This window comes from Phasianus colchicus, chromosome 3, assembly GCF_987193195.1.
Source record: "Phasianus colchicus chromosome 3, bPhaCol1.hap1.1, whole genome shotgun sequence".
NCBI classification, from domain to species: Eukaryota; Metazoa; Chordata; class Aves; order Galliformes; family Phasianidae; genus Phasianus; species Phasianus colchicus.
The window spans coordinates 25,224,611-25,252,238 of NC_143438.1; the positions used below are offsets into that span (position 1 = coordinate 25,224,611).

The 27,628-nt window shown below is 37.7% G+C and overlaps 1 protein-coding gene and 1 long non-coding RNA gene across 11 annotated transcripts in view; both read left to right on the forward strand.

The window, feature by feature from the left end:
* The first annotated feature begins 63 nt into the window (after positions 1-63).
* ATPSCKMT (ATP synthase c subunit lysine N-methyltransferase) lies at positions 64-14,190 on the forward strand. 6 transcript variants are annotated; one of them, XM_031589200.2, is made up of 5 exons: positions 64-234; positions 794-1,068; positions 2,889-3,026; positions 4,047-4,097; positions 7,487-14,190. In XM_031589200.2, the coding sequence occupies exons 2-5, from the start codon at positions 799-801 to the stop codon at positions 7,682-7,684; spliced, it is 657 nt and encodes a 218-aa protein (XP_031445060.1). In that variant the 5' UTR covers positions 64-234; positions 794-798; the 3' UTR covers positions 7,685-14,190. The 6 variants fall into 6 exon arrangements, with proteins under 6 accessions (XP_031445060.1, XP_031445061.1, XP_089993239.1 ...); XM_031589201.2 differs by having other exon boundaries at positions 64-166; XM_090137113.1 differs by lacking the exon at positions 7,487-14,190 and adding an exon at positions 4,835-5,195.
* A 1,758-nt stretch (positions 14,191-15,948) lies between these two features.
* The window catches only part of LOC149918463 (uncharacterized), a 54,412-nt gene continuing 42,732 nt past the window's right edge, over positions 15,949-27,628 (forward strand). For all 5 annotated transcript variants that reach the window (XR_016465483.1, XR_016465484.1, XR_016465482.1 and 2 more), the window contains exons 1-2: positions 15,949-16,360; positions 16,883-16,944. This is a non-coding gene — a long non-coding RNA (uncharacterized LOC149918463). The remainder of the gene's footprint in view (positions 16,361-16,882; positions 16,945-27,628) is intronic.

Below are 27,628 nucleotides of genomic sequence, written 5' to 3' on the forward strand. Positions count from 1 at the left end.
TGCGCAGAGAGCCGCCCCGAGACTTATTTCGCCGCTGGGAGCTATGTGGCGCCTGGGCTAGAGCGTTCTGGAAGCGTCTGAGGCCGTGGTAGCGGCGCGGCGCTGTCCAACAGCGCGGGGGGGGAAGGGGGAAGGAAAGGGGATATCCTCGGGCAGAATACAGGAGGTAAGCGGCCTGCGCCGGGATGACGTGAAGAAAAGGAGTGAGGACAGACACACCGCGGGTTCAGAAAGGTGCCCTACCCCCACCTCCCGGAGCGCAGCCAGAAGGCGCTGCTCCGCTCTCTCCCCCGCCATGTTGGGGTGGTATTGCCGTCCTCTATAAGTAGCGCTGCAGGCGGCACCCGCGCAGCGCACATGGGTGGTGGTGTGTGTGGTATTTGGTCTGTGTGCTGCCGTGGGTTCTTTCGGGCTGTCCTGTGCCGGGTAGGACCCTGGCTTTTCAGACTTGTAGGGGGCTTCTGTAGGCCCACTCGTTAACACTCGCTAAAGCACGTTTCCTCCGGTAGGTTGGTTGCCTGGGGAGGCATCCCGGGGTGGTCTTGGCTATTTCCAGAGAGGGGGGCTCTGCAGCCTCTTTGGGCTTAAGCACCAGCTGCTTCTCTCTCTCTCTAGAAAGACAGCCTGGCGCCTTAGCTCATTAAAGACACAAACTTACCACTTAGAAATCGACTGAAGAGTTACAAGAGGTTGTCCTGCCCCTAGTGTCTTACATCTTTGGTACAGTGATGTATTGCTTTTCCTGTTCACGGAGCAGTCAGTAAATCTGCTGTGGTGTTATGTCTGCTCTCAGGTGTGATGCCTGGTGCCCCAACAGCAGAGAGCCCCTTGCCAGCAGGCTCTGAGGATGGTTCTGGAAGAAGACACTGGGGGCTGTGGATCACAGCTGGCATTGGTGGCACCCTGGTGGCATTGTATGCTGTTGTCACCCCCTTTGTGGTTCCGGCTCTGAGGAGAGTCTGCCTGCCCTTCGTTCCTGCAACTTCAGCTCAGATCGAGAACGTCCTGAAGATGTTACAAGGCAGAAGAGGCTCTGTAGTTGATATTGGTAGTGGGGATGGCCGTATTGTAAGTCGTAGACATCTTCCTTCTCTATTTCTTCTCAAGTATGTGGCAAATACTCCAGCTGTGATCTGTTTTCTCCTATTTTATGAATATTTTGTCCCTGGCATCCACTATTTTTGAATCCCGTGCAAAGCTGCAAGCCCAAGAATGGTTTACATTCAGTATGGGCGAGCGATCAATAGTTCTGTTCCTTTCTTACCCTCAGCTTGACAAAGTAGTGTTTAGAATCATAACCTTACCCTGTTCGTTGAAAGAATTATGCTCTTCACATAAAAAGATATAATTAAAGTATTGGTATTGTGTTTCCCCAGAAGTTGTATTCTGTGTAAGTTTATAGCTGTAGTATGAGAGGTTGTGAGCTTAAACAACCCTCTCCTTTTGGAACTGCAGCTCTGTCCTTACTGTATAAAAGTGATAGCACAACAAAAGAGAACAAGAAATGAATGATGGATTGGAAAAAAATAAATGTCATGGTGTCATTAAAGCTACCGGCTTCACATCTTTGTGCTGTGCTGGCTGCCCCTTTTCAAAGTGGATGTGGTAAAGAAAAAAAAAAAAAGGAAAAAAAGATAGTTCTTGAATGCTATCTTTGTCCGTATTTCATGTGAATGGTTCAACTATTTGTCCATACTGCAAAGTTTGATTTGGAAATCAGAATCTGTGAAGGATTTGGGTCTGTGTGAGGAACAGAGAAAAGCACATTGGTACAAGAGAATTGCAATTCCTAATGTCCTTTCTAGTCAGTATTCTGGCTCTTAACCCTCATTTGACGCACATAATTTGAATGTGTATATGTGTACGTATATAGAACCTGAGTATCTGAAGCATCTGATTTGTCTGTATGTATATATATATATTAAAATGTGTGCACACATCAGTACCTAAATGGAAACTGAAGACCACTTGGAGGGCCAGGTGTCTAAGACTGGATGCTGGGTGTTGCCTTAGTGCATCTGTTTTGAAAAAAGTTGAGCTTCTGTTCATATATTCTTAGGTATTTAGTACCTACTCGTGTTATCGGAGGATAAATATGACTGTATCTTTATTTTAAGCGTGGTAAAAATGTTATGTGTTTCAGTATGCTTGTAAATTAGTGTGCATGATGGAAGAAGCATTATTTCAATAGCATGAAGCATCTTGTGCAGATAAGACATGGGATGTTGTTTGAAAAAACTTGCATTTCTTCCTGATTCCACCTTGTCTGTTCTGTAATTTGTAATAAATTGGGCTTTTCCCGATTAGAGCTTGGCAGGAAGCTTTTAAATGATGACTGAATCCAGTCTTTTGACGTTTCTAAGAACTAGTGTCTGTCTATTTAGTATTTACCTTAAAAATAATAATAATAATAATAAAAAAAAACTGTAAAATCGGCAAATTTTGATCTGTTTTTGAAGGCATTTGCTATACAGCTTACCATTTTTGAGTCTTAATATTTAATTCAAAGAAATATACTTTTAGAGTCCTTCTACTGAAAGATCCCAGCTGGAAATCCAAAATGACTTATCAAATGCCTGCCTATCACTGCTTCTCAGCAAGGTTAAATGCGCTGAGCACATCTGACTGTGTGTTACACTGTCTCCATGGTCAGTTCTAGTACTCTTTCAGATCAAAGGTGGTATCATGAATATGCTAAGTTCAACTTTAGTGTAAATCATAGATGTAGAAGCTTGCAGCTTTGTCCTGTGCACGTTTAAGTGATTTATTTTGTTTGTATCAATATCAGTTTCAATGGAACTTCTTTTGTCTTCTTTCTCTTATGTGTTGAGGTGAATGTACTTTCGAGCGCTTTGTTTCTAAGTGAAGGTTCCTTTTCTTCCTTGTAGGTGATAGCAGCTGCAAAAAGGGGATTTGAAGCTGTTGGTTATGAGTTAAATCCCTGGTTAGTCTGGTACTCCAGATACCGTGCCTGGAGGGACGGGGTACATCACAATGCCAAGTTTTATATTTCAGATTTATGGAAGGTAGGTGGTGAAGAAGCTAAGAATGAATCTAGAATGTCTGTGAGATTTACTTGAATTGGGGGGTTACTTTTTTGAAAGAACTAGAATGCTGTCTGACCACAGGTTGCTGTACTGGACTTTGAGAAGAGTTGTTTAAACTGTAGAGGCAAAGGCCACCACACAGCACAGTGCTTTTCTGCTTTTGTGCTTCAGTGTCTTGCTGTACTTGCACATTATGATCCTTGAGCATACTGTGTTGTACTTCTGTGTGTTGAGTGATGGAGGCTGCTGTAATGTCAAGCTTCCCTGAGACCCTTTTCTGTTGAGTCAGTAACACACAAGCTTAATTTGATATTTCCTTAGATGCATGTTCTTCTATGGAGTGTGTTACGTGATTTCAAGTGTTGCTTTAAGCTAAGGTGCAACTGAGAATTTCTTGCATTGTTCAATCATTCTGATCAAAATTGCTTCTTCAGTTAGATTTTTTTGTTGTTGTATTTGTCTCTCTCCAGCTATTCCTATCAGTCTTCAAGTGGTATTTCATAACTGGTAAAGTGAATGCAAGGAATTTAGTGAACAAGTGTGAGTGTACTCTTTTTATCTCCTATTCAAGAAAGGAGTGTTTGAAAACTGGGCGCTTGTGAGAAGAACCCAGGCACTAGAATGGGAAACTTCAATTTCTAGCTAACATCTAACAGAATGGGATAAGCATAGCAGACCTCAATATAAATAGGAGTTCTGGCAAAAGTTAGCAGTGAGTGAAATCCCACAAGGATTTTTTTGTCCTCCTGGAACTGATGCCATATTCTTGACCAGACTGTAGTTCTCTAGTTTTCTAGTTCATGGCATTTTAAAGCTGACTGTATATTCATGTGCAGTTGATACAGGATTTCAGTTCTTGGTATTTTTTGAATTAAGTTAGTGTTAAAAGGACTAGTTAGAGGGTTACAGTAGAAGAATGAGAAGTTCTGAAATTATAGATGCTGGGGTTTTTTGTTGTTGTTCATATATATTTTTAAGATTTGTTATATTTTCTTCTAGGTTTCTTTTTCACGTTATACAAATGTTGTTGTTTTTGGGGTACCTCAAATGGTAAGTTTACCAATTTTGTGTTGTTTAAATGCTTCAAAACCAATTCATCTGCAAAACAAATTAACCTACGAAACATCAAAGGTAGTACTAATATCTGGGTATTTTTGGTTATTTATGTTTGTGATAAAACCTGATAAAACTTGTGGCAATATACAGACTGGAGTTGTTTTTGGTGTCTTTACTGTCCATTAGTCAAGGTCAGAAGTAAAATGAAAACTGCTGTGCTGAAGTTGCTTTGAGAAGGTGATAGATTGGCTCTTCAAAGTTTCAGTTTTCACTCTGGAAAGAAATGGGATGTTCCCTGCTCTATCTCCCTGCAAACTGTTTACAGCTGCTTTCTGAACTTGTTACTGTGCAGTGTTGAACTTCCATTGTGTTATCCAAAAATGCTATCACCTCCAATCAGGCCAGCAGCTAGTGTACTGAAATAATCCCTTGCTCGTGTTAGACTGTGAGGATTTAGGAAGGGAGGCAGATATTTCAAGTGTAGTATGTATAAAGGCACGTATTCTTTTTAGGAGAGCTCTGTAGCTTTTGTTGATCTCGTCTCTGGCGAAAATGGGTTATTCAAGATAGAGGTATTGTTGCATAGATGCTGTTTATCTGGTGTGTTAGATTAGTCAGGGTTTTCTTTTACCTTTATCTAGTTCTTATTTTTCTTTTTTTTTTTACTAGAATAGAGAAAAAAAATCTTAAGATTTGCTATATTAATCTTTTTATTAATGTTTTCTACGTAGGTTGAATGCACACGTAGAAATGAAATGGAAATATCCTATAGATGCTTCTGTATTGCTCCTTTTTCTGCTGGGGCAGATGTGGAATGAAATGGCTGCAGAGCTCTACGTGATGCCATGCTCTGCATTATACACTGATAGTATTGCTGGGGTAGCAAAAGGGAGGTGCGTGTGCCAAGTAGCATAGGGATGTTTCCCTGCTGTTTGCTTTTTCTTTGACAGTATTGGAATTAAATGCCTACTTCACATTTACACCTAAACTCACATTGAAAACCAAAGTGAAAATGCACTACTTTTTACTTTATTATTTTTCTCTAGTGATGTTTTAGTGAGAACTTAGACAGTGCTCGTGCTGCAGATGTTTCCAGGTTTGAATGTTGCATGTTCTCTAGCTTGAGTTCCAGGAGGGGGCAGTGTGAAGATTGGAATCTGGAGTCAGTAATTCTGCATTTGCACCAAGGGCAGAAGTGCAGGTGAAGAAAGCTATTTCCATAAACTAGAAATAAACAAATACCCTGGAAATACTGGCTGAATTTTTAAAATAATTGTATAAAATGGGGGTAAGTTAGTAACAGATGTGATGGAAAGAGTAGCTATTAGTCTCAAAATAGCTTCAGTAAATCTAGTAAATATCAGGCTGAATACTTCCAATAAAAATCCCGTCAGAAATGTAACAGACCCAAACATACAAACTACTGTGTTTTGTGAGAATTAATTTGCTTGTTCTGTCTTTTAAATTTACTTTTCAAGTTGTGAATGCTTAGCCTTCTGAATGCCTAAATTGATTTTGTAGAAACTAATGCGTTTTTTCTTTTTTTTACTGAAGGCAGTAGATATCTTTTAGCTTTTATAGTAATAGTGGTCTGATTTGATGCTGTCACACTGTGCTTTTATTTAACATCCAAGATTAGCTAACAGAGCTGGGATGTATTGATCTTCAGGGAGAACTGTGAGACCTCTCTGGTCTTGTAAGCATCTGGGGGAAGATGATGTTTTTCAGTGAGCCATTGCAAAGAGACTTATTTGTTTGGGATGGGATGATAGAATTTTTACCAGGTGTTCATTTTGACAACTTCTGTTGAATTTTAACTGCATGTATTCTATACGAAAGGTTTACAGTATATCTGTGTAGACATTTTAAAAAGCAATAAAATCATATTGATACCAATTAAAGTATGATGATAGCATCTAAAACTACTGTGAGTTTTAGCTTAACACTACTTCGGCTGAAAGATATGATTCTTTTTGGCCGAAGTATTAATGAAGTTTTTTAATTTGAGATGTCACTGTCTTTCAGAGGTAATTGTTAAAGGTTGGACTATGTCCACATACATAACCTATTGTAATTGCTATAACAACTTAGTCCTACCTTTTCTGGTGTATTAGCTCAGTTTGAGAGATTAAATTGGGCTTGCTTTTCTCGTTTATTTAAGGTATAGTAGCAAAAATGTTTAAAAGCATTTGCTATATGGAAAAAATCAGAGCATGCAATGCTTAAAAACATTATTCATAGATCTAATGTACCAATGAGTTACCTCTGAATAATTTTACTAAAATATTTAGTTGTAATCTAAACCTAGCTATAGTGGGAGGCTGCATCAAAAATGTACAGCTTACATGTGTATGATAATAGCAATCAGCTTCAGATTTTGGAAATATTAGAAAACAAGACCGACTGAAAAAAGTGTTCTGTTTGTTTTGGTTTTGTGTCCTTCCTTCTGTCCTTTTAACCTTTTTAATAGCTAAATGCTATGCCATTATATCAAAGTATATCAAAGATCAACATAAATAGATTTTAATTCTGGAGCTTGCTGCTGTAATTACTTGCTATGATAGATAGTGTTTGTAGAAAAGAATTTCAAACTGATATGTAGTGATCTACTTAAGCATAACATCAGACTTTTTCCAAAGGAGAGAAATGGATAGATCTATAAAGTGGATTTTTTCTTCTCTTTATGATTAAAATATCTCTCTGAGGTTGAAAAGAAATTCTTTTGAAGTCTAAATGTGTTAATACATCTCTCGCAATCCATAATGGAATTTTTGGCATATTTAAGATAAAATATTTGGGCAGAGCGTTGCTCGGCTCTGAAGGAGTAATGATATCCCCTTGCAAAAATTGGGCTGATTCAAAAGCCAGTGGAGGAAAACTGTACCAAACAGGTCTTTAGCCAAAGTATGTTCCATATGGTACTGCTGAAGGTACTCATGTCAGTGTGTTAATAGGCAGGGGGAAACAAAGTTCAATTTCAGCGCTGTTTAGCACAGCAGTACTTTCCTGCGGAGTGCTGGCAGAGTACTTGCTTTGGATTAATGACCAAACCTGGTATTTTGAGTGTTCCAAGGACTGATTTGGGGTTAGACTGGAAATCGTAAAAGGTGTTGGCTTTTGAATATCACACAACAAACAGTTTATGCAGCTTGGGCGTAAAGTCAGGGTGCTAAACTCTCATGCTCTACAGAGAAGAATCGTGAGTAAAGAAAATCATGAATTAGAATCTGTTAAGTATTTTCTTAACTTGTCGTTTGTGGTGGTTTTTTTTTCCTAATGTTTTTTTTTCAAAATTTCAATCCTTGAGCTCATCTTAGACACTTGAATTAGAGAATGCTTCTGACTTACCCTGTTTCTTAAAGTATTGTATTGCTGCTCCACAGATGCCAGAGCTGGAGAAGAAGCTCAAAGAAGAACTTGAATGTAATGCCAGAATCATTGCTTGTCGTTTTCCATTTCCATGCTGGATCCCAGATCATACAACTGGAGAGGGAATAGACACTGTATGGGCCTATGATTTGAAACATTCTGGAGGATTTGAAGCAAGAAGCTTGAAAATTACACCAGAAAGAGAATCTTGAACATCCAGTGTATTTATGTACTGAAATTTTCAGCTTTGACTTCGTTTGTTAGATGATAAGTGTAATGCAACATATACCTCAGGGTATGGAGGGCTATATTCTCTAAAATGATGGGGAGTACACTGATTATTTGAAAACACAAAAAGGTGGAGTTAAAGGATGTAATGTGGTTGATAAAAGAATGAGAAATCGTTACAGAAATCAATGACTGTGATATGGAAAATGGAGTAAAACAAGGTATAGTAATGCCAAGGGAAACATGTAAGTTCAAATACTTGAATTGGCTAACCTGAAATGTGTATTCTTTTTGATTCTTTGTAGCATTTGCTACTGTTTTTGGGGATGGTGTGCCATTGGCTTCTCAAATGAGCCGTAGTTCCCAAATGTCTTCATTAGATAAACTAAACAAGCATAATCAATATACATCATACATCAAACTATGCAAACCGAGTGTGAAGATGCTGGTATTTTGCACTTCAGCCATAAATGTGTGTTTTTAAATGGGATATGATGCAACAAGCAAATATGAGTATATTCATTAACAGAATTGCATCCCTTCATTATGATTGTGCATCTTTATTTCTATGGAGACAAAATTGCAGGAATGAGCTCTTGTTGGCATAGGTATTTGCAGATGACCTTGATTTTTTGTCCTAAGGTCTCTGATTTGGGAAAGATTTCACAAGTCATCTACTTGGCCATGAACAGTCACACCTCTGATGTGTCCAAACCTTGGAAAAGGCATGTGTGAAACTTGCTTACTTGGGTGCATTGGGAAGACAATCTCTGATTCCAGAGGAAGTTGGTCTGGCTAGCTTCATTAAATCTGAGTAGACCCGATCTGATTTATAGTGAAATGAGCAATGAGTTTTCCAATTGGGCTTATTTTTACTCTGAGCTGTTGTATCTGAGATTCTGCAGAATCGTGGCATCATTGCTCAGCTTTTCCTTGGAAGTGAAGCCAAGTTCTCTCTTTCACTCTCACTGATAGTGATTTGCAGTGGGGAGCTAACACTGCTGTAAGGTTGTTCTTTTCTAACATGGTAGCATGGTTACAGCACTTCTGTTCTGTAACATTCTGCTTACTTGATTTTTCTTTTGGTTCCTGGGTAAAGTTTGGCCATCTTCTCCAATTAACAATGAATGAAAATAAGATACAGCCTACCTTGGCCCCATTATAAAACAACAGAATGGCTGCAAGGGGCTTCCAAAGGTAATCTAGTTCAATCCTGATCAAGCAGGAGTGGCTAGTCAGTTGCCCAGGGTCGTGTCAGTCAGCTTCTGAATATCTCTGAGGAGGAAGACTTTGCTATGTAGTGACCATGTAAGTTTGTCAGACCTCTGCGTGTGGGATATCTGTAGAACTAAGGTAGAACAAGTTAGGAATTTGTTTCCTGACCAGACACTGCTTTTTGGGTCAACAAAAAACCTGTGATGTTTCATTAGCAGTTGAAAAGGTGTATTTCTTGGACTTGCAGTATCTGACTTGAAAATAAATGGTACAGTAGAATCTCATGTACACAAAAAGAAGAAAGGAGCAAATGTATGTGCTGGAGCCTGCAATGGAAAGGATGATGGCAGTCTTACATATGGTCAAGTGCAGCTGTGAACATCAAGACTATCTCTTGAAGAATACTTATTACTGGTGAACCATCTCTTACAGCATTTCACTACAGTGTCGCATTAGTAGATCTTATTAAACTGCACTAAACTCTTTCAACGTTATTTAAGAGATGTAAGTATTGCAGTGATAGGACTGGGCTACAATGGCTTACCTAAAATGTCTGTGTTTAATTTAATATCCATTTAATGGCCTTAAAACTAGTATCTCAAAGGATGTCTGAAACTATTTCTACTAAAATAGACTATACAGAAGGGATGTTAGCTAACCGAGCCAGGAGTCCTTTCCTGAATATTTGTAAAGAAGCAGCAAAAGATTTTGATAAAGTAAGGTGTGACTCACCTGTCATGCTTTGCTTTGACCCATCTTTCTGCTACTTGCTTTCACTGACATTCACTCAGGTTAGGTTGCCTGGAATGAAGCAGATATATTGTGCCTTGTGTTTGGCTATGTATTTGTCTATTGTGTTAACACATAAATCTGATTTTCTCAGTTCTGCTTTAAAGACTCTGGTGTGGACTTCTTAGTTATCAGCTACTGCTCCAGAAATACTTGTTGAAGAGAGTGAGGTGGAATTAATGATGTGGTGGCATGAGCTTTAAGAACATTTAGTGCTGTTCTCAAGGCGAGGAGGAATTTATGATTGCTTTTAAAGCAAAGCAGAGGCCTGTTTCTTACTCTAGACATATACCTTTTGTTAAGGGTCTACACTCAAATAAGCAGTGGTCTACAGGGTTTTTATTCCTTATTTTATTAAGGAATGCATTTCTTGTTTTATGGCTGAAGTGCAAAACAGAAAGCGAATTGCTCTGATTTATACAGGGAACCTGAGAAAGCATTTTTTTTTTGTCATTTTCAGTTTTCCCAATCACTTACTAGAATTTAATCAAGTAAGGTATCAAATGAGCATAACCATGGCTTCAGTTTTCACTGTATGAATTATATTGCTACACTTCCAATTGCTCAGATAATTATGATTTCATTGATGTGCTGCTTCAAAGTACCAATTTGTTACTTTTGAAAACTAAAAAAGCCTTAGAGAACTGGCTTAATCAAATTATAGTGCCAGTCTAAAGCCACAAGAAGGAAACCCCCAAGCTATGCATGCTGCTGTTTAAAATTAAGGTAATTCAGATGCACAGAGGAAAAAAATAAAACACAAAACAATAGTTTATCTTTGATTGTTTTCTAGTAGAATCACCTGAGTTTTGGGAGCTACTTGTCCTGACGTATCTTAGCAGAAAAGGAATGTTGCTGCATTGCCAAATGAGTAATGCTTTACTGAAATTCAGTAGAACTTGATCTGTGTGAAAATAAATGATAGTTCTTTGGGCAGTGGTTTGATTACAAGAGTGCCATCTGATATGCACGTTGCTTGGTGTATGCTGCACAGTCAGTATGGCTACTCCAGTCTCAACCAAGCTTGTCCAGATTTGTGTATTTGTTGAGCCCTAGGCATTTCTGTATTACTTGGTGTTTTTAAGTTCTTGACTTACCCTTTGGAGTGTGATAATATGCTGTCATTTAATCTAATACTGTTCCAAAGAAGCTCATCCTCCATCTCTGCATTGCTACTTATTTGTAACTCGTAAACTGTAGCCAGGTAAGGAGATGCAAAATCAAAGTAGTGCATTTCAAAAAAGGTAGGGGAATGAGTATTATCATTGGGGAAAACACTTCCAGGGCCCAGGCTTAGGGAAAGTCTTTTAACTTTAATAAAGGATATGTCTCATGAGGCACCAGAGATCTCCTACATTCTGTACTAGTATTGTTTTTAAGGCATTTCTCATGTGAACATACTTTAAAAAAAAAAAAATGTTACCACTATTGCAGTACCATTCTGAGATCTGAAGAGGAAGTAGGCAGAGGTAACATCTTCATCTTCTATGTTTTGTACTGTGGGGAGAAGAGAGGAAGGATATCTATAGCCAGAGTATGGCACTTTGAGCCATTCCAAAAGCTGTCTGACAGACTAGCATCATATCTGTATGAATTACTCATTGGATTTGTGCATTCATATTAAGAATGAGCTGTGGGGAAATGAGTCTGGTGCCATTATGCTTGAATGAACAGGGATTCCTCATAGATTACCTCAGACTTCTGTAGTTTATTTTTATTATGGTTTGCAAATACTGAAGCATTATTCAAGGAAACATGATTCTTTCAAATACATGATTCAAGAGGGCACTCTAACATCAGATTTAATGACAATAAATTCTGATTTCAGTTATTTTTCTTTTCCTAAGTTTGCATCTATCTAGATTTATGATGTGGCTACAACCTGTGTGTTTTTTAGAAATAGCTCATTTCTGCCAGAAGAGTTCTGGAATTCTTGATTAAAAATGTGGCTTCTGTATTTAATTGTTAAAAAATCACTTCCGTGTGTGAAAGCTGTAAGAATTAATCTTCTTGGTATTTTTTTGTTGGTTAATCTTCATTCATCCTCATATCCTTAACTTAAGAAAACATTAGTTGTTGGTTCTTTCTTCATTCTGTGTTTTGATTTCTTCTCTTATTTCGGCATTTGCTTTTATTTTTCATAGTGTCTTCTCACAGTTTTGATTATGTGCTCTCATAAATTCTTTTTCTGTAAACTGGTAGCTTTTTTTTTTTATCAGCAGACCTTACAGGAAGACTAAGTGTTTTGCAGGAATGTCCTTTTTCTGTGTAGATTTTTTTTTAACATGTATTTAACTTTAAACCCCTTGTTTTATTTAGCTGTCTGTATGCTGACACAGCATGATTTTTATTTCCAGTAAATGAAAGAAAAACACATCCACCCATATGGTTTTTAGACTGAAAAACAGCCTTGGTCTACAACAATTTGGCTATTTAGTAGTTTTAAGTACTTAATTTAGCATTTTTATTATATTTCATCACTTGGGAAATGAACACAGGCCTTTTACCCATTCAGTAGTTCTTCTCGTTTGGGTTATTTGTTCAGGTGGGATTTTTGCTGATTTCTTTTTCTTAGTATAATGTTGGGTTTTCTATTACAGACTTCGGTTGAAATGTGGAACTGATGTTTTTGCTGTGAATTACTGAGTAGTCCCTGAAAAATCACTGTAATACAACTGAGTGAACTACTGTGATTGGTTTAAAAAAAAAAAAATTAAGTGCCAATTGCTTTACTGGTAAATGTGAAGGGATACTTCATAGTTTACTGTATATGCTGTGCTCTTTGAAAATAAAGTAGGTTTTGCAAGACTCTTATAAAGCTTGTGGAATAAAGTTTTGAGGTGACTGGAGGTCTTTGCAGTGTCAGAAATAGAAAATTAATGGCTTTCTCCCTGAGGACTGTGGGCTGCTTCTGAGGAATCCAGAAGTAATTTAAAGGACTGATCTACTGTCAGTAAGTTTGCTGCCTGTGGTCTTGTCTTTCCATTGGAAAATTTCAGTGTATTTGAAGTGAACATTTGAGGGTCACTGAACTAAAAATATGGATTTAGAAATGGTATGGACCAACGAAAACGAGTTTATCAAACCAAGGGGTTTCCTGCCTTCTTTCTGTTGTCCCTTGCTTTGGGCTGTTGAGCCTTGAATCTCTGCTCTATGCAAGTGTTTGTACCTCTGTGCATCTTCTGGTAAGCACTTCATATCTGTGTGAGAGCAGGGGGTTTGTTTTTGCGCATTCCCACTGCTCTCTAATGAATTCTAGCTTTGAAAAATAAAGTGTGAGGAGGGAACACAGGATGAACAACAAAAATGGGAGGAAGTTCTGGGAGAGAATTGAGTGGTGTGGTGTATAGCCCAAAATCCAAAGGTCTTCTCTGTCACCATCACTCTAGCCACCTCAATGCTGAGTGATGCTCTTTTTCTAGGACTACGTACCTCTTATGTATGTAGTTCAGAGTGCATGCACAAATCAAAATAACTTATGTCCAAATGTGCTGTAACTCAAATTCTCCACAGGGGTCCTCATCATTTGTATCCCGTATGTTTTATTGTTTCTTCCTTTTCTTCAGCATGTGTGGAAGCCAAGTTTATACTCTGATTACCTTTGTGCTTAATTCATATGTAAGTTTTGTGAGTATAATCAACACCAACTAAGTTTATTTGCAAACATAAATATCCCCCTGCATCAGTTCTATAAAGATTCTGAGCAAGAACAGAACAGGTAATGGTCACGATGTGTGAATACAAATGCTGTTTAGTGACAAAGATGGTCAGAGTCTCCTGCTGCTTCAGTGCTTTAATTTCAGTTGTCAGTCTGTATGTCAAGCAAAGTCCAGGGAATGCAAGGCTAATAGTAGCAAAGTAGCATTGTTATGTGGTATTTTGAAAGAACTGTGTATTCTAGTAAGTCTTAAGATGTTTTTTTTAATAAAGTATTACGGAATAAACAATAGTGGGGGAAAAAAAAAATACAAGAACAAAAAATCTCCAGCTCCCTCTGAGTGACAGCATCACTAATTTAAAAGGAAACTGCATTTATCACCCTGAGAAGACATAGAAACGGCTTCCACTATGAAAACAATCTCTGGCTTCAGGGGATGGCTAGTTTTTACCGACGAGAGTTAAGTATAACGTAAGTTAAATTCACACTGATTTAACGAATGCTTAAGCTTCCTAGAACTGCTACCTTATTCTTGTAAGCCTCTCAGACATGCCATCTAAATTAGGTTGTTTGCTTATTCTAATAAAAATCCTGATCAAATAGAATTCTTCTGAGGATTATTTGTCTGAGTGGAAAATTAGGCAGTCTAAGCACACTTCCAGGAAACAGGAGACTTGGATGCTGTCATATTTGTCTGGTACTGGTTGCTCTTCCAAATGATCTGTAGTGAATCTCATGCCTCCTCTTCCTCTGCATCCCATAATGAGTGATACTCCTGTTGCAGTTCCCATGGCTCATGATGCCCTGAATTTGGGCTTCCACCTGCCTCTGTGCTCCTGTGCTCCTCTGGTTCTGGGGAGGGAGGCTGATGGTTCCTTAGGTGGGCCTGGGAGCAAGCAGGGATTATTTGGGCTTTCTGCACTGCTTCACCTTTTTGTGCTCCTGTGTGGGTGTTTTATCAGTTAGCTGAGGAAGATTTCCTCCTTACAGCAGCGTAATCTATGTAGTAGTAAAAATATTACATGGTGAAGTCCTCTCAGTTGGCAGCTGCATGTACACATCTACTGCTGGAAGAATGTTTTTCGGATGGCTGCTGCTGAGGGTGGCAGTACCTGTGCCATTGCACAATGAATGGAGCTAGAGGTAGGTCAGATGCTCACATGTGACATTCAGTGCCATATTCTTACTGATGACTGGAAGACATAGCACCTGTGGTGCTTCATGACTTTTTTTTCTTTTTTTAGTCTTGTGTTTTTCTTAGCTATTTCTGCATCAAGTAGTTCTTACCATTTGATGTCTCTTGGTTACAGCTTTTTAACTGTATTTGGATTCTACTTTTTATATGAAGGTTAGTCTGGTTCTTCTCTGTATTTGATGATTTCCATTTTTTTTTTTTGTAGGACAGAAGTTCAAACTATCACTGTTAAATATAGATCGGCTACAATCCAGTTCAGGCACTGTGGCCTTCTTACTGTATTATTTACTTCAATTTTTATTTTTTACCCTTTTTTTACATCGTCTGTGTTAGTTCCTTTTGGAAGTGTCACTAAATCAGCGTAAATCAATGTGACCTTTTTTTCACTTCAGAAATTCTTTGGGTAGATCTGTCATGGCCTATGTTTGTAAGCCTACATGTTCTCATTTCTTAATTTAAATTTTAATTATTCTTAGGTACAAATAAGATAATCTGAGGGAAGGACTGTTTTCCTTAGGCCTAACTTTCATCAAAATGACATGTAAGATAGAACGAAAGTTTCCTGTTCATGAGACTTGGCAGCAGCTCTTCCTGTTACAGCTCACTTCTTTACAAGCCCAAATACCTTTCAGCCTGATGTTACCATCAGTTTAAAGTACAGTTACTGTCTTGGTCTTCTCTTTCAGAAGCTGTTTGGCAGGGATCAGCTTAACTACTCAAGGCCAGCAGTAGTGCATGTTACATTTGTCTGGAAAACAAGCTGCTGAAATTCATAGATTCTTCCTAGGCCACTTTTCTAGGTAACTTTTCAAGAGTCAGAGTTGAAAACTTGCCATTTATCCTCTCTAAATATGAACAACATCAAGACAAAATACTGCTTTCTCTATTGTATATGGGGAAAATGCATGTTGAATTGTGTGAACAAATACATTGCCTTCACCAAGGCAATCAAATCTCTTTATCTACCAATTAAGCAAATATAATAAAAGGTTATTAGTCCAGCAACAAACAAAGCTGTTCAACAACAGTACTGCTTTCTGCCTTTTGTCACCAAATCATGAAAAACAATTGTGAAATCAGACCAATCTTGTGAAGTCAAAAAGCAGATCAGAATGGATGTACAGAAAAGGCTGCTTGAGGTGATTCTACGAAGGAAGCCTAAATTGTTCGTTGAAAGATTAGTGACAGTCCTTCCCCTAAACTGAAAGAATTTTCTCTGCATCGCCATACATAGAATGCTACTTTTGCTGCAATACACTAAAGCACGTAATTCAGACCACTAGAATTAAAAAGCTGCATGGGAGAATGGTGTTGTTTCTGCTCAAGCTCACCAGCTTGGTAACATTAATCAGCCACAGTGAGGCTTGGATGTTCAGCATGTGCTTCTGTGATGCCACACTGATGGTACAGCAGGAGCCTGAAGATCAGGTGAAAGTCAATATGCTTCTTCAGGTGGGGCTGATAAGAAAATGAACAGCACAAAAGAGCCAACTGAACACAAAAGCATTAAAGCTGCTTCTAAGAAGCAAGGTGGCTGTGCCACCTGCTTTCAAAGTGTTTACTGAAAAGTGTATAGGAAGTGTTGAGTCAGGCCTGAACCACTGATTGATCACCTGGGGAAAGGACTGAGTCAGCAATGGGAACACAGGTGAAGGCAATTCAGCTGTGTGACCAGGAGGGGTGGAACCTGCTGCACCTCTCCTAAACCCACTTAAGGGCTGACTGCCACTGGGGAAGAGTCTCTTTCTGGAGATCTCTGCCTGGTAGAGCTTTCCCCTGCAAACCTAGAATCTTCTGATATAGGTGAGCAGTCTTCCCTTCCTTTATAGCACCTTCCTATTCTGCTGGTTCTTTTGTCATTATGTCTTTGTAGTAATGCTTTCCTTGTTGTATTGATTTGTCCAGTTGCTACAGAAAGTGATAGAGAAGAAGTGTGGTCTGTTATTTAAATTGTTTGTTTTATTATAGTGCTGTTAAACTATCTATTATTTCTATATGCATTAGAGAGGATATGTTCTGTAGACAGACTTAACTGATTATGCTGATAAAAGTAATCTGAAAAATCATTTGTTCCCTCAAACACTATGGCCTACGTGCAGCATAGTGTTGATCTGAACGCTGTTGTTTTTGAGTGATTGTACAACAGAGCTTTAATTTTTGAGGATCAATGCTTTGCAAATACAATTTTTAAATATTTTTGTATGGATAACTGGCTTACAATGGTATCTTTGGTTACAATGCATATCTTCTAGGTTTGTTTATCCCACAGAGTACAGAGAATTCATACCAGTCTTGTTAAAATTTGTGTTTTCTCCAGTGTTTTAGGTGAGGTGTGTTACTGGTACTTGGGGCCATTAGATGCTGGATTTCAGAACAGGTTTCAGCTGGTATGTTTTGTAATGCAGAAGGTACTAAGATAAAAGAAACTGGGGTATTAATATACTTGTTCTTTAAGAAAAACTTGATACTATCTGATTTTAAGATGTTTCATAATCTCTGCCATGTTCCATAGATGATCTGTTTATGGTTGGTTAATATATTTATGGGGAACCAGTAAGTTACACAACCTGCAAAGACTGTTATCGTTTTACTTTCAAATTGTTCTTGCTATTTTCAGTTGCCTTCCGCTTTCTCGATCAAACTCTATTACTTGCTCTCCAGATAGAGGTGTAACTTTTGTGTATAAGCAGTGCTTTATTTGCCACTTAACCTGCGCTACCCTCCACCACCCACACATTTTTTTTTCTCCCTTTCTTGCTGCTAGGTTTTTGAAGTTTTAGTTAAATTAGGACATTCTCAGCTTCTACATTAGATATGTTTGCTTAAGTCATAGTTTGGAAGATAGCAGTAGGAGGATTAATTCAGCACCTTCGTCAAATAGATTAACTTGTACTGAAAAGAAGCCTTATTCCTAGATTCTAAAGCTCCTTATAGAAAATAGTCGAGATGTGAGACTGAAAAAAACAAGCAAACAGAAACCCAATGAAGTAGGTGATACCTTCCAAAGGATGAATTTTATGAAGGCCTCTTTTAATGCATTCTGAAATGTATCTGAAGTTACAGTCCATATTACAGTTGCTAGTTGCCTCAAATAAAAAGCAGGAGGGAAAGCAGAGACTGGGACGATATGTTAACAGATGGTAGAACTCTTGTGACTTGCAAAGTAGAATTAACTTTCTATCTCCTAAAAGAAGTCTAGATTGAGTAAAGATGTTAATTAACATTTCCTAGTGATAAATCTCTGTGAAGTGTAATTGGTCTGGGTCTACTATGCTTTTATATTTGCTGGCTCTTGGCTGATTGAACAGTCCCTTAGCCTTTGACCTATGGAAAATGAGGCTGATCTCAATGCTAAGGTTGTATGTGGCTCCTGCATCTGCAGGTGGGTATTTAAACGACCATACACAATTATCCTGCTGCGCTACTCTGAGTTTCCCAGATTGCTCTTGCATAATTTAACTAAACTAACAAAAACAAAACCCGAACTAGTGTTTTTTTAAATTAGTATTCTATTTTTTTTACATGCACTTATTTAATTTAGAAGCCTCATGTTTTTTCTGCTCATTTGGTTTCTTAGTGAGATGGTGTTCATGCACACAACTTTATTAGTATTCATTCAGTACGGGTAGTGTAAAAATGTAGGAATAAATACCCTTCTGACAGGTTGCAGCCTTCATTTTGTACATGAACCTTAGTGGAAGTTATGAAGAAATGGTACTATTTGGAGGTTGGAAAGAAAATTGAAACAATAACTGAGATGCAGACTTAAATAATAGTAAACCTTCTGACTAGAAAACTGTCTTTTTACTGATGCTGTATTAAACTACAGCAAAGCAGTCTTTAGCCTTTTACTCTTTGATGTTACATGTTGCAGTATTTGTAGTGCAATGTATGCTTAAAGTATGTCATAACCCTTCCGGATTTCGGTCAGTTTGATGCTTCTGAGTCTTTCTAGATGAAGCTCTGTTCCTGGTGAGTTGTTAATGGTAAGGTAGCTGAACAATCACTATGTTGTAGTACACAATTCTGCCTACTTAAACAGAGGAGCTACTCAACTATTAGTTTCTTTCTGTCATTATGCTCAATCTGCCTGACCCCCAAACTATGATAATGATAGCATAAAGGGTGCGATGGGGAAAGTGGCTAAAAATAAATACTCATCCATGATAAATTCTCATGACCTCAACAGTGAGGGGAAATTGCTTGCATTTATTGCCTGATGAGCTAACCTTTAATTTTTCAGAGAAAGCTTTTATGATGAGATCAGAGGACAACATCACATGATAGGTTTTATTTAAAAGAGGCAAACTTAACATTCATTCCTGTTTGCTCGCTTCCTGGGACTAAGTAAATAGACAAATATTTCTTCTTTGAGAAAGAGCTTCTGAGATATTGAGACAAATGAAATGCCGGGCAGATATAACTCCTTTATTCTATTACAGATTTCTCTAGATAAATTCCTAAGCAACTTTATCAACTATAATTTGTATCTCAGGAATAGTTGGTAACCTGAATTGTGACTGAATCCTGTCGTATTCTTTAATCTTTACCCCAAACCGTGTGCGAAACGACTTTGGCATCATTAAGTTGGGAGCATTTGTTTGCCAGCTGTAGCAACTCAGTGCCTTTTGGATGCTTATCTTCTGTGAAAAGTCATGATTTGGTCAGTGCGTTTCCCTGCATGGACAAGATATACTTCACCTTTTAATAAATAGCAGGCTTTTATTTGTGTCTCCAAATGTTTAAAGGAACCTTCAGAATTCTTGCTAGCACCCAGTGCTGATGAGGGGACCGGGTCTGAACAGCTGCAAGCTGATCAGCTGTTTCCCATCCTGACCTGCATGTGAAGACCTATGTGTAACCAGCAGGAAATGGAGCTATGGGCCTGATTCTATTTTATCCATTCTGTAAGTGAGAGCCTTCTGCTTCCTGATGGCCCCTGCACTTGGCTGTGCATGCGCTCCATGGGTGTTCCCAGACTGATTTCTCATGACCTGGCTTCTGATGTTACCTAATATATGGCCTGGTTCTCAGCCCCAATACCTTCTTACTGTTAGCCTGCCTGAGTTTACTTCTCTTTAGGGCTCTGCACTTTTGTTTGTTCTCTGAACTCCTGGCAAGCTATGCTGCTAGCAGTGTTGGTTAACGAGCAGTCAGAAGTTTATTCTGTTTACTGGTGCTTGGTGTTTCAGCCTTCTTTGGTTTTACAGACCATCAATTTCTCCAGTATAACAAGCCTTAATGATAAGGCACAGCCCTGTTTTGCTCTGAGAAAGATTTAATTTGGGCATTTAGGGCATTATTTTGTTTAGAAAGAAAAGAAATTGGGATGCAAATTTACTGTATTCTGCAGAAGGTTTAAATTCTGCAACTCTGTTTTGTTTAGATTTTTCTTCTGTGAGTTTGTTTGTCGATATGTTTTCATAAATTTGGGTGCATTTTCCACTCTTTTCCTCACAGTAATCAGGCAGGCAGAGATTTCTTTTGTGCCTGAAACCCAGACAGTAATTGGGCAGTTTAATGTCGCAAAATAACAGCAGTATGTTAACATATATAACTCTGAAGCCGTTGTTACAATACAATTATTTCAACAAACTCTTGTTCAGTTATTTATATTTTAGATGGGATGCTATATTCATTGTGCTTTTCTGATAATCTTTTTTTCTTATTCAGTGCATAGTCTTGGTGTTTTATTGTTTTTGCTACCCAGAACCCGCTGAGTAGTAACATAAGGGTCTTGTTGCTGCTTTTTTTTATCAGTTTAATTGAGATTAAGCAGTGGAAGTGTCAAGGCTTACTGTAACATTGGTCCTACCTGAGTTCAGTGGCTGACTTCCTGACATCTGCACGTGACTTTTGTTCCTTCTACCTGTTCCTGGTTGATATACTATTGGAACTGGTGCTTGTTTTACATAGGCTTCAACTATTTCCTTTGATATTTAATAATTTGTTGGTCACCTTCATTGTGGGAATGGTAGCAAGTATGCAAAATACAGAATTGTTCATGATATATGTGTTCTTCTCAAGTTGTGCTTAACTTGTGCCTAATCTTTCACATATTTAGTTTTATTCATAGTGCATGGAGAGTAACACAGATGATCTGATCTGGAAGAAGTAGAATAAATGCTTTACTTTGGCAAATGTCTGTTTCATGACCTTTAATACCATTAAGACCACATGCCTCTGAAATTACTCTTATGTGATGAGAACATTTTAAAAGGTGAATTTAGGACAAGTATTTATTTTTCTTTTTCAGGAGGTGTGTAATGGTGAGGAGTCCGCACTATATCAGTGTAACTAAATCTTTGAAGGCCATAAAAATGGCAATCTAAAAAAAACCAAACACATAAAACAGAATAAACAAAACATAGATATTAAAAGAATAGCCTGGAACACTCAGTTTGTCTGTAAACAAAATGTTATTGGATTTTAACTTGAAGGGAAATACGGAAGGAAAACATTCTGATTTGTGTAATTTTTTTCTTGGTTAAAGATATTCACTGAATTGCGACCTAATGCACAAACAGCTTTGTCTCTGAATTTGTATTTTCTAAAAGCAAATGAGCCATGTTAAATATTGCCCAGGTTTCTATGCAACGTACCATAGCGCTCTGTACATAGGTAATTGTGCTCTAGCTGCAGTCTTTTCATTTCCAGGTATACGAGTGACACTCCTAACATAACAAAAACTGAGCGGAACTCATGTATAGCGTAGCCATTTTCCCCAGTGATTTTCCACATGTTGGTGGGGTAAAGTGCTATTTAATTTAATAATTGGAATGAAAATGTCTCGTTTATGTAAATGTTGGATCTCTATTACATTGTTTTCTGAATTTTTAACCTAAACATTTTTTTTGTTTTTATATTGCTATAATTTAATCAAACTGAATTGGAATATTTTTCACTACTGAAATTAAATGTACAGGAGTGTCCTGTTTTCCTGTGGAAAATAATCCATTTTCTATGCATTGTAATTCTTTCTCTGCTTGGGGGAATTTAAGTCATGTGTCCCTATAGTACTTGAGCATGGAACTCTTTTATTCTATATGCATAATTAAAGCAGCCCCGGCTGCAAGGGTTGCCAGAGTTCTTCCTCCGCCACCAGAGGAAGAGATCAAGCAGTGACTTCTAAACTTCTCTTATATCTCATGTTCACTGTGTCCCCCTTATTTTCAGCAAATCAGTGCTGTCTGTGTTATTAGTATGCTGTGGAGGTGACAGGAAATGTCCAGCCCTCTCTTAGGGAGGCTTTGCCCTGTGTTTCCCCACCAAGGAACTGCTGCTGGCTCTGCTGCTTCCTCCTTCACCCAGATGAAGTAATGAGGTGTGGGGAAAGGTGCTGTCATCTCTGGGCACGTTTTGGCCTTCGCTGCCATGTTATCGTGATGCTGCTTGCGTGGAGGACAAACCTACTTATTTTCTGTCTGTAAATATTTCAGGCAGCACTGATACCTCTCTTTATCTTACTGCCCTTTCTTTTCTGTCATATTTTTGGGACTTAAATGACAGACAAGAGACGGATACCTGTCTTACTGTTCAGTCAAGTGCCCCAAGTCCTCAGCTCTTATCGCCAATTGCATTCTAAATTTCAACTAGAAAGGCTGTCTTGATCTCCCAATCTTATGGCTAACGTGCGCAAATGAATTGATGTGAAAACATGCACATGTAGTACAGTTAATGCTTACTTAACGTGCAGTCCTTCATAATGTGCTTTATTTTATACTCTCTTGCAATCCATAATTCAGTGTAACATTGGGCAGCCTGTTCCAGGGAGGTGGTGGAGTCATTGTCCCTGAAGGTATTCAAGAACTGCGTGGATGTGGCACTGAGGGATATGGAAGTCAGAAACCTAAAACCTGAGTGAAGATTTTTATCAGTATTGCAGCAGAAAAAGTGATAATATGTGACAACAGAAAAGCTCTCAGTTATCTTCAGAATATGTTTCAATTACTAAAGTTCTAAGTCAATCCCTTCAAGACAGAAGTGAACTTATTTTACTTGAGAACTTTTGGTCAGTAGATGGAAGTAGGGTACATGTTTTGTTGTTTACACCATTTAGCATCTTACATTCATACTGAGAATGTCAATTAGGTATTTCATAGTTATTATAATTACTTGAAAAGTTTCAACAGTCTGTCAAGAATTCCTTTCCACAAACTAAATTCCAAGTACAGCAAGAAATATACGTATTTTATTTTCATAGTCTTTGTGGCAGATTTGAGTGGTAAATTGCTGGTGTCTAGGGAAGGGTTTTTTCCATGTATAATTGTTTTGGTTTTGTTCTGTTGTTCTGACTTAAATGTTGACAGTTTATCTTCGCTGAATGACACTGCAAGGTCAGATACTTTTAGATAGTATGTATGTATTTAGATGAGGAAACAGAACTATTGGGATAGGCTTTCATTTTAATAAACACATGACAATGGAATTTAGTTTCTGAAGAAAACATATTACCTGTTCTTATTGGTAATACAGATACAATTTTTTGGTGCAAAAAATTGATGTTGTGTTTTCTGAGTATGTTCTAAGTATGTACATCAAGTTCAACAGTGGTAATGTTCTGCCTCATGTTGGCAGTCTGTGAATGACACTCTAATATTACTGTGTGAAGGTGAATGTTATTTAGAATATATAGAGGCAGATGGTAAGGAGAAGAGAGAATTTGAAGTAATAACCAAAAGAAGAGTAGCTATGGAAAATATCTGAAGGTTTTGAGTTGGAGTTCTTGTAGCAATGAAGTAATTTTGTAAAACAAACTGGATTTCAGAGTACAGTTAATTTGCTAGTCACATCAAGCAAAATGAAGAAGAAACAGGAATGGAATAATATCACTTGGAACTAAATCTTACAGCTCAGTATCTATATTCTGTAGTGCTTGCTTTTTTATTGTGAAAGGATCATGCATAAATTCATTTGCAGTGCATCTATTTTTTTGTCCCTGACTCATCCTGATAAAAGTCTCTCATTGAAGAATTTCACATCATTAAAAAAAAAAATAAAAATAGATTGTTTATAGAGTCACGGTATTCCTGTAATTGTTGATAAGACTGTAGTTGGAAGATCTTCAAACAGTTAATGTTCTTGGATTACTTTTCTTTAAATGTGGAACCAGTAATTGTGAAGGTGTTTATAAAATTAGAGGTTCTGATGTACTGTATCGCCTCTTGCTTTAGTCTTAACTGCAAACAGCTTACTGAAAAAATGAGCTTCTTAGGAAGCCTTTGTCATAACAGTGACCTGAAGTTGTGCATGCATATACTTGCAGAAAATCTATTTGAAGCCTGTCCTAACTTCTTGCCTACTTAGCTATGTTTTTAGCAATTGATTTCCTATGGAAAAGTGAAACCATGTTGACATTGAACAAAACCATGACTTACCAGCTGTGTTCAAACCTGTTGCATAACAAAAAGTCTCTATTTTGCTGTTGGTACTGTGGAACAGATGACTTTTTTTTAAATTTTTACTGGAAGATGATTTCAGCAAGGTGATTTTGCTAGCTAGAGGTAAGTGATCACGTAAGCCCAGTTGGAAGAATATTGTTGACTTTCTTGCTGCACAAAAATCAACGAATGTATCTTTAGAATTATTAAAGTGTAAGTGGTAGCTCCCACAGTAGATTTCTATGAATTTCATCAAGTTAAATTTCATACACTTCTGAAACTATGTCTAGCTTTCAAAACATTTAGGGGATGGTCTTTGTACAAAATATGGATTGCATTATTGTCATGGGAGGGGAAAAGAGAAAACCCTGTAAGTTTATTCTCTAATAGAGTATTTTCACGGTATCTTCTAAAGAATACAAATTGTACATTTGTTTTCAGTGTTTGAGGACAAACTTTGGTATAACCAGGAATGTTTTTGGTAGGATTTTAGGGACATGGCTTTTGCCAGGGAGAAATACCATCAGTGCAGGGTTTTTTTTTTGTGGTGTTTTTTCTGTAAAACTGGATGTCAGAAGACAGTTGTATCTACATTAATATTCTGTTTTCATCCAATTGTTCAGTAATAATCCCAAGCATTTCTTACACGTTCAGATTTGTTTTCACCTGTCCTTGAGCACTGGCAGTTCCTTTTGGCACGGTAACCTGTAGAAGTGCTGGCGGAATAGAGAAATGCTCAGGAGTTCCATTGTCCTTCTGTAGATGTAGCATCAAAGGAGATTTTACAGAAGCAACAAATTCGAGGTTCCTTTGTACCAATGTTAAAAAACACAAAACAAAACTAGGTAGTATATCTAACACATTCATTAGCAGCTTTTCTTTGGCCACAGTTGATATGCAGTGTGTTTGTAGATAAAGGCCTGTCAGTCTCCTCTGTGGAAACCTTTGTTTTAAAATAGGCTTCAAATTTCTACTGCAATCTATTTAATAACAGCATGTTGCCAATGGATTGAGAACAGGACACTTTGGGGTTAAGGGTAAGATTAAAATGTCTCTTGCTTATGTTTAAACAAATACCTTTCCACGTTCATTTTGCTATATCTTGTCGTACTTCACCTGATCTCATATGTGATGTTGAGCCTTACTTATGCTTTGTCATGGACTTACAAAAGGCAGAATTACTCCTCACCTTTCATTGAGAGCTATACTCAGTTTGGGGGTGATAAGCATACCCCAGTTCTCACTGATTTGTGCTGAAGTAGTGGAAATGGGAACTCAGGCTTAAATCTGACTGACTTTGCAGATTTCAAATTCTCATTGGAATCAGGGTCAGATTTAATATGTTTAGTCGAAAGAGAACCAACTGCATTACCAAACAAGCCTTTCCACTCAGTAAAAGCATTGGCATCTGAGAACATTTTCATTTGTGTCAAAGACCTGTACCTTGAGTTTAAGACTGTTTTATGAAATGTACAGAAGGTGAACTTTGATATGTTATGAGCACACTGACAATGAAAGTCTTTCAGTAGGTCACACATCTGCAGTTCTTAAAATGCTTCTTCTTGTCGTGATGAGTTTTTTAACCACCATTTCACTTGTTTTATTAAATTCCAGGTATTTGGAATTTAACTGCCAAGTTCCTGCTCTTCCTTTATGTGTTTCTTCACTGCTTTTATTTCTTGTTTTTCTTGCTTTACAGATTTTTACCTTTTATTGAGGAGAAACTGGCTTTGCCAGTCAGTAACTATCAGGTCAGGAGTAGGTAGAGGGCAGCATCCGTTTGGCAGACCTTGAAGTCACTGATAAAGCTTTGTATTCTCTCCAGCACTGCATTTGAGTGAATCAGCCCTAAAGATTACCAAATGCCTTTATATATTTTTCTTAGTTTCACTGCTCTTTTATGTATTGTCTTGTGTTAAGGAAACTGGTTCAGATGTTAGCAGGAGCTCTAGCCTGACTCAACTAATGCTTTTTCTTCTGATGATTCCCATGGAGAGGGGAAAGGTTCTTGAAATGCTTTGCAGTTGAAAGCTGTGCTGTTGAAATATCAAGCTTGGTTTTTGTTTTGAATGTAAAATGCTCTAGTTGTGTTGTCTTTATTGAAGGTCTACAGATTTAGCGATGACTGTTACCATGAGACAAAGCAGCAGATGCCCTCAGCTCACTGAACCACAGCTAACTGCTTAGGATTTGTAAGTGACAGGATCTTGCTGGCATCATTGACTCCTTGAGTTTATCAGTTTTGTGGTAATTAATACAACACTTTCCATTTAAATTCCTGTCAGTGCAGTTCCATTGCCTCAGGCTTCGTTTACCTTGCTTCTCAGTGTCAAAAGTAGTTAGAGCCCACAGCTTTCTCCCTGGACTTCTCTAATCAATGTAAATTTATAGGACAGGAAAGGGATTGCAGAAAACTTGGTATTCCTGAATTGGTGAGAAGAGGTAAATTTCTGCCTGAGGAGGAAGCTCAGTTGTGTCATTTACCTTTCTTGCTTCCTGTGTTCTTGTCTTGCTTGCATCTAGCATTGTTTGAAAGAGTAGGGCCCATCTCCTTATTCATGCATTGCCTTTTGTAGAACCCTTGTAAACCTGCTTGTTCTTTTTACAGCACGTCTGTGTCTCAGTGATTTTTTTTTTTCACTACTTGTTTTTCTGCTGTTTATTTTGGTTTTAAATCTTGGCTTTTCAAAATGCCTGTTTCTGCAAACCATTTATGTTTTCATCTATAAGTCTCCTGAATGTTTTTCAATACTACAGTAAATCTGTAGAGACTATTAAATGGTTCCCTCAAATCTCTGTGGTGCGCGCATTTCTTGGTCGTGTTTCCTACAAGGGGAAATCATGGAATGGATAGGAATTTCTTTTCTAATCATAGAATGACTCAGGTTTGAAGGGACCTTGAAGATAATTCCCGGGTCACTGTATGTTTCAAAATCATGACATCAAATACACTGTGTCTGCTCTGTGACATCTACTCTTGCAAGCCAAATCAAAAGCTGCCATTATCACCATCACTATGAACTAGATTGAGAAACTTAACTGATATGAACTCTAATGTTAAATGAAGAAAATGTAACTTGAATACTTACAAAATTCACAGTTATATCTAGTCAGAGATATGAGGTTGCGGAATGGTACTGTCTCTTTTAAAGTTTCAAAAATGTTGTTCATTTTTCTTTTCCCGAAATATTTTTGTTATTGTGGGAATCTGGGAAGAGCCAGATAAGACACTCCCGAAGTTTTAATGCACCAGGTAATTTAAAAACAGATTGAAAAGATTATTTTATGACTTGGGCAGAGAAAGATTGAATCATTGGATTTTCACATTGCATATTGTGAAAACAATGTCTTTCAGTAATTGCTAATAGCTCTCATGCAAAAGGTAATAGTGGCATTATAGAAAAGCAGCATGCATAGTTTTTTCAATTAGATGAAACTACTTTAAAAATATATTATTTCAACATTGTGCTACCTTCCAAATTTCCTATAATTTTTCCATTTCTGAGGAGGTAACTTGAAACTTGGTCATATAGATATACAAAGCTGATAAATTACTCTGCCTACTTGAATATGACTCTTCTTTGAGTTCAGTGCTGTTTTGCTGTTGTATGTCTTTGTACTGGTTTGAACTGCTTGTATAATAGGTCAAACCAAATAAATGGGGTTTGTGAAAGACCTACAATTAAGTTTG